Source organism: Bidens hawaiensis, unplaced genomic scaffold (genome assembly GCF_021521415.1).
Source record: "Bidens hawaiensis isolate Kalapana, Puna unplaced genomic scaffold, B.hawaiensis_p1.1 tig00033237_1, whole genome shotgun sequence".
Taxonomy (NCBI): domain Eukaryota; kingdom Viridiplantae; phylum Streptophyta; class Magnoliopsida; order Asterales; family Asteraceae; genus Bidens; species Bidens hawaiensis.
The window spans coordinates 232,203-239,246 of record NW_027495700.1 but is presented as its reverse complement, the minus strand read 5'-3'; the positions used below and the strand labels follow the sequence as shown (position 1 = coordinate 239,246).

The following is a 7,044-nucleotide window of genomic DNA, read 5'->3' as shown; positions in this document are numbered from 1 at the left end:
GTTGAAATTAGTTGAAGCCCCGATCTTGCAATCACCTGATTGGAATTTACCTTTTAAAATAATGTGTGATGCAAGTGACTATGCGGTCGGGGCTGTTTTGGGATAACGGGTTGACAAGAAACCCGTTGCCATAAACTATGCGAGTAAAACTCTCTCGGATGCTCAATTGAATTACATAACAACAGAGAAAGCGTTACTAGCAGTAGTATATGCTCTAGATAAATTCAGGTCATATATTTGGGGTAGTAAAGTAATTATCTATTCTGACCACTCTGTAGTTAGTTACCTCATGGACAAAAATGATGCAAAACCGAGGCTCATAAGATGGGTTTTTTACTACAGGTATTTGATCTAGAGATTCGGGACAAGAAAGGAAGTGAAAATGTTGTTGCGCATCACTTGTCTCGGATTATGGTGGAAGATGGAAACGTGGACGGGCCCATTAACGAGTCCTTCTCGGATGAGCACATCTTGGCAGTCTCACAAAATCCCTAGTTTGCTCATACTGTTAACTTTAAAGTTTCAGGTGACCTACCTGAGCATTGGCCAAGGAGAAAGAAGAAACAATTGAAGTCCCAAGCCAAACAATATATTTGGGATGATCCAGATTTGTTCAAGATTGGTGCAGATCAGATGATCAGATGATGCATACCTGAGGAGGATGTCAGATCAGTGTTGGAACACGCCCATTCATCTGCGTGTGGGGTCACTTTTGTGGCCAGAAAACTGCTAGAAAAGTTCTTTCGAGTAGCTTCTTTTACCCATCATTGTTTAGGGATGCTTATGAGTTTGCGACACACTGTTTAAAGTGTCAACAACTAGGGAGCATTTCTAAGAGGGACCTTGAGCCTGATCCTAGTTGTTGACATTTTTGATGTTTGGGGGATCGATTTCATGGGCCCATTCCCGAATTCACACGGTAATTTGTACATCCTCGTGCGTCGACTATGTGTCTAAATGGGTTGAGGTGATAGTCACTAGGACGAATGATCACGCTGTCGTTTGAAATTTTATGCAAAGTAACATATTTTCTAGATTTAGAGTCCTCCGAACCATCATTATTGATGGGGGATCTTATTTCAAAAACTTTAAATTTGGAAAATTGCTTAAACGATATGGTGTTGATAATAGGATTGCAACTCCTTACCATCCACAAACAACTAGACAAGTTGGGGTTTCCAATAGGCAAATTAAAAATTTTACAAAAAACTATTCGGATGGACCGAAAGGATTGGTCAACCAAGTTGACCGATGCTCTATGGGCCTACCGAACCACGTATAAAACGCCAATTGGAACCATTCCTTATAGACTTGTGTATGGAAAGGATTGCCATTTACCGGTAGAAATTGCACAAGAGCATTTTGGGCTTCTAAACAGGTTAATATGGATTATGATGATGCAGGTAAGGCAAGGAAGTTGGATTTATGTGAGATTGAGGAGTTAAGGGACGAGGCGTACGGTTGTGCATCCGCTTACAAAGCAAAGATGAAGAAGGTTCATGATGCTAATATCCGATTGAAGAATTTTGAAGTTGTCCAGAAGGTTTGGTTATACAACACAAGGATGAAACTATTCCCGGGTAAGTTGAAAAGTAAGTGGACGGGCCCGTATTCGGTTGTTGGAGTTGAAAACCTTGGTCAGTACGAGATTGAGGATTTTGATTATCATGTGAGGCAAGTGGTAAATGGCTATAGATTGAAGCCATATTTGGAGATGAAAGATATACACGAGATGGACAAGGAATCGGTGAGTTTCATTGTGACTTCACTGATTTACGAAGACAATTGAGAGTTCGAGGCACTGCTAAGCTGTAGACATGAAATTCAACGCTTACGGGAGGCAACACGCGGTTTGTAAGTGTCTGTCCAATATGTTTTCATTTTGTTGAGTCTTGTATTAAGTGTCGTCTTGAGTTTTGTGCAGCAACATCAAGTGTGGGGAAGCGTGTTTGAAGAGTTGGAAGTTCTTGAAGTTCGGTAAGAGTTTGGTCATTTACACGTCTTTCTAGGTACGAAAAGTATGTTTTGAGTTCGGAAACGTGTTCAGGTTGATGTTGGGATGCCGAAAAGTGGTCGGGTCAGAAAATGTTCGGACCCGTTTTCATAAAAAACTTTATGTTAACAAAGCCCACCATGATACGCGATGGGCTTATCACCATCTCCATCGCGTATCCCGATGGAGTAAGGCATCTCTGACATAATGACTTCATTGCGATACGCGATGACGTCCGTCAAAACCCCTTCGCGTATCGCGATGGGGTCAATACCCTAATTGCAACCCTTTGGGTGGCGATACGCGATCGTCACTCATTTGACCCATTGCGATATCGCGTATCACGATGAGTCGTGGATATCCGGAATTTTTATTAATATAATGGCTGTTCTTCTTCATCTTCTTCCTCACTCTTTTTCTTCTTTCTTCTCCATCTTCCTCTTCTTTTCTTCTCCGGCAAGTCCTCACCGCACCCACTATCACCAGCCACCATCCTTCATCACCACCACCACAATCTCCGCTACCACTGTTCTCCCATCCGCTACCACTGTTCCACCATCACCGGTCATCACCACCCATAACCACCGCCGCTCCTCCACCTTTATCCATCACCACCGTCATCCATTCTTCACTGTCAACACCACATGTCACCATCATCGTCTATCATCACCACTCACCATTGTCATCAATCACTGCCCCATCACTACTGCCGTACCACTAGTCACCACCGCTATGACTCTTGATTATTGTTTTCGTTAGCTCGACATAAGTTTTTAATATTATTTTATTGAGCATGTGATTGTTATCGGTTTGCGGGTTCGGGTGCTTGGGATTAAGATAGAGGTGTTTGTTTATAAGTTTAGTTTTGATTATGTTAGGAAGTCGACATTTAGCAGGTAGGTGTTATCGGGTTAGTGTCCGTACCAGGTTGTCGGGATAGTTGTTCGGTTTTCATTGAAGTTTAGGAAGTTGAAGTTTTGGGTAGTCGGCTTTGTTGATGGTTCGGTTATTATAATTTGTTGAACTTGGTTGTCGGTTTTGGCTAAATACAAACATTGTGACGAGTCGGGTTTAAGTTCAAAATTGTAAAATCATAATTTTATTATTAATTTAATGATAGTGAATTTTGGGAATTAAACAGAAATTTTTGAACTTGATTTGCGAATATGTTATATCCTAAACCCGAATCATCACATAATTTTGTTTTAATTGACGTTTTAATTGTTTGGTTTGCACGATTTTTGAGACAGTCTTTCAGTTCGTTTAGTTTGTTCGTGTCAGTTGTTAAATGTCGTCCGTTTGTTAATAGTCGAGTCGAGTCTGTTTGTGCGTTTGTTAATCGACTGTGGGGACGCTTTGTTGTTTGATTTGAGTTGAATAATGATTGACCGCCCGTACTTACTCTCCATTCGGGCGGAACAATCTGGTTTTTAGAAATACGTGCAGGGTGTCCCCGAATTTTTCTTCTTTATTTATTTTTATTTTATTATTTTATTATTATTTTAATATTGTTTTGTTATATGTGGGACGACCGTGACTAAAATGATATACGGTCGTCGCCACAGTCAGTGTTGACATATCTAACTTGAATGTTTGATTTTGCAGATATGTCTGATCGCGCCGCCGGGCGCAAGGGGCAGAGACCAGAGGGTTCGGGCTGACGTGGCCCAGTTGCGGCTCCTAGGGAGATCCCGAGCCGCCCCGTTCTATTCAGCAGAGGATACCACGTGTTATTCAGTATGACGGTCAGGAATTACCGACTACTCCTAACGTCGATCCAGAGGCCATTATGGGTGACGGCCGCCAGATACCGCATCAGGTGCTCAGATTCAGCATCATGTCTGAGGAGTATACCATACTGACACGTATTCGAGGTATACAGCTCCTTAGACATCAGGGCTTTCGATTGGGTATTATTGGGTACCTTAGAGGTAGAGGACAGGTTACGCGAGATGAAATTTGTTACTACACGGTTTTACGTCTCGAGTCTTTGTAATTATCGTTATGTATTTATCGTTTATTTCATGTAATATTTATTAAAATATTAAGCTAGTTCGTTAAGGTAACCGTCTTGTTCGTCAAAGATGTTTAACGAACTAGACCATAAGTTAAGTTACCTCCTGATTCGTTAAGGATGTTTAACGAATCATGGGGGTGGTTCGTTAAGTTTATCTGTTTAATGTATTGTAACGAAGTGGGTGCCTAGTTCGTTACAGAATATGTAATGAACTAGGCCCATCTTCCTATATATAGAGGTTCATCCTCTTCATAATTTAAGTTATGAGATTTAACCTAACGAAACTCTGTCCAGATTTCTCTCAAGGTTCATCTTAATTAATATACATACACATATATACAATTAATACTATAACATATACATATAACATATAATCAATAGCAACTATGAACTAGATCCGGTTAATAGTTAATCAAATCCTTAGATCTGAGATAGATCAGATTCAGAGGGTTTCTCAAGTGGTATCAGAGCCCTCGGTGTTTGATTGCTCTTGATTCGAGTGTTAATTCGTTATTAGAATACAAGTAATTAATAATTTGGTATTAGTTTTTGTTCGGTTTAAGTTTGGATCAAATTTAGAATGATTTGAATCGGATTTGGATTGAACTTGATTGGATGGTGTTTGTAAAGGTATTGTAAAGGTGTGGTGAGTAGGAATTGGATTGGTTTTGGATTGAATTGTTTTGGATATGTTTTGGCCGAAAACAGAGTGTTTGTTTTGGTCAAGTTGGTTATGATTTAAGGTGATTTGGGTTACGAGATGGTTTGAGTTGGACTCGTGTTGTGTTTCCGAGTAATTTGATAGGTGAATTGAATGATTTGGTTTGGTATTGAGAACGTATAACAAATTTGTGACTGGGTTTTCGTGTTTTTGAACCTGAGAATTTCTCCAGATTTCTGAAAATTTTGTTTGAAGATTTGAAGATCTTGTTTGAAGATTTGAAGATCTTCATATGTGTTTGAAGATTCATTAAATTTTCAACTTATTCGCAAAATTCACAACTAATTCGTTAAACCTGTTCACTAATTCGTGTTTCAATTCGTTACCTATTCTCATTCGAGACATCAAATTCGTGTGACACGTGTCCAGTTCGTTAACTTTAAAACTAACAACGTTTTTCCACGTGGCAATAGTTGTCAGAGTTTGTTATAACTGTTTTAACAAACTAATTCGCTATAGTTGATTTGTTATCAACTGTAGCTAATTCATTATTCTGGTTCACTATCTGATTCTGTTGGTGCATTCTGTGACCATCGCTATGCAATTCTGACCAGCGGATCGTCACAGGCGAAGTTAGCACAACTTCGCCTAGGCGAAGTTATAACAACTTCGCCAACGGCGAAGTTGTAACAACTTCTGCCTTAGGCGAAGTTATCACAACTTCGCCCTAGGCGAAGTTATGAACAACTTCGCCTACTGAAGCCCAAGCCCGTGAAGATTGTCTATATATACATGTGTCGTGTTAGGTTATAGAGTGTGAATCCAGTAATTCAGAGAGTGTGTGTTACAGTTTGAGTGTCAAGAGAGAGCAAGAGAGTGAGAGTCGTGTGAGACGACCCGAGGTAGAGCTCACCTCGGGTCAGTCGTGTTTCTGTTTATGTTACGGTATGTAACGTGATTATTTTATATATGAATCTGCAGATTTGATTATCCATTCTTGTATTTGTTTGTGTATTTGATCGTGTACGTGTTTGTGTTCTTCGTCTATACACCAATAAACGAGTCTAGGAGGATTCCGCACTCCTAGACCTCGTGCGGATCTCGTATCGATCAGCACCGGGACTAACAAGTGGTATCAGAGCCTTAGGCTCTTACGCTATGGTTCGAGATCTGCGTTTTTGGTGTTTCTGGCACGTTTCTGTGCGTTTTCGGCCGAACAGCCGCCGCAGGCGAAGTTATTGGGTTCAGGCGAAGTTGTCGATTAAATTTTAGGGTTTAGGCGAAGTTAGCAGCCAGGCGAAGTTATGGCCAGGCGAAGTTATGAACAGGCGAAGTTATGGCCAGGCGAAGTTATGGCCAGGTGAAGTTAAAAAAAAAAAAAAAAAAAAAAAAAAAAAAAAAAAAAAAAAAATTGTTTGGAGTTTTCGTCTGTATGGCCGGGTGTACACGATTATTGTGAGACCAAAGATGTTGTTCCGTCAACGAGTGATCTTGTTATCTCTTGGTCTTACGTGTGAACAAATACGTGTCAACTCTGGATTTGGAGTTGAGGTTGTGAATGGGATATTGTTTGAAACTGGATATTGACACATATTCGGGTGTTTGTGGGCAATGAAATTGTTGTTGTTCGTGGTTGACCAACCGAAGAAAGTCAAATTGAACTGAAGGTTTTCGTCATTACTGGATTGCGGTCAGAGCATATTATTTATGTTATTTTCAAGGCGTTCGAGAATTGGATCCTGAAACGTGATGCTTATTTATACGAGTGAAGATTCTGGAACAAGTTGGATTTAACCGGGAATTAAAGTGTCTATGTTCTTGATTGTTATCCCTGGTGATTGAAGATGCTTCGGATTAATTAATGGTCATGTGTTAGATTCTGTCAAGGTGGTTTTGTGATGAAATTGATCACCTGATGTTGAGTAGTTGAAGATTAAACCTTATCGTATGCCGACGAGTTGGTGAAGTTGTGGAGGAAGCCCAACTTCATGTGTTGGTGAAGTCAGATGGACTCACGTGATTGGTTGAGATGATCTATTGGCACGAGGATGCATGCATTTCAAAGACCTCAATCGTTATAGTCGGAGAAGCTTACACTGAAGGGGAGATCTGATATGGAAGACGCTGGGTGATTGGTAGATTTGTGAAGCTACAGGACAGATTCAGACACGGCTGGTTGATGAACAAAACAGAAGATCATCAGTTAAGAGGGAGTCTGTTAGTGCATGTTTTGTAACAGATGATCTTTCGTGTTTGTTAGAATTGAGAGCAACGGTCAAAGGGGAGACTGTTGGTGCATTCTGTGACCATCGCTATGCAATTCTGACCAGCGGATCGTCACAGGCGAAGTTAGCACAACTTCGCCTAGGCGAA

At 40.5% G+C, this 7,044-nt stretch overlaps 1 protein-coding gene across 1 annotated transcript; it reads left to right on the top strand.

Moving 5' to 3' along the window:
• The first annotated feature begins 1,384 nt into the window (after window positions 1-1,384).
• LOC143584688 (uncharacterized) lies at window positions 1,385-3,608 on the top strand. The gene is made up of 3 exons (XM_077066685.1): window positions 1,385-1,681; window positions 1,925-1,977; window positions 3,599-3,608. Exons 1-3 carry the CDS (start codon window positions 1,385-1,387, stop codon window positions 3,606-3,608), a joined length of 360 nt encoding a protein of 119 aa, XP_076922800.1.
• Window positions 3,609-7,044: the final 3,436 nt, after the last annotated feature.

Excerpts from the sequence above, each read along its gene's own strand:
- LOC143584688 (XM_077066685.1), top strand. The coding sequence starts at position 1,385 with ATGGATTATGATGATGCAGGTAAGGCAAGGAAGTTGGATTTATGTGAG. Across the intron at positions 1,682-1,924 it reads ATTATCATGTGAGGCAAGTG|CAACATCAAGTGTGGGGAAG; the intron begins GTAAATGGCTAT and ends AGTTTTGTGCAG.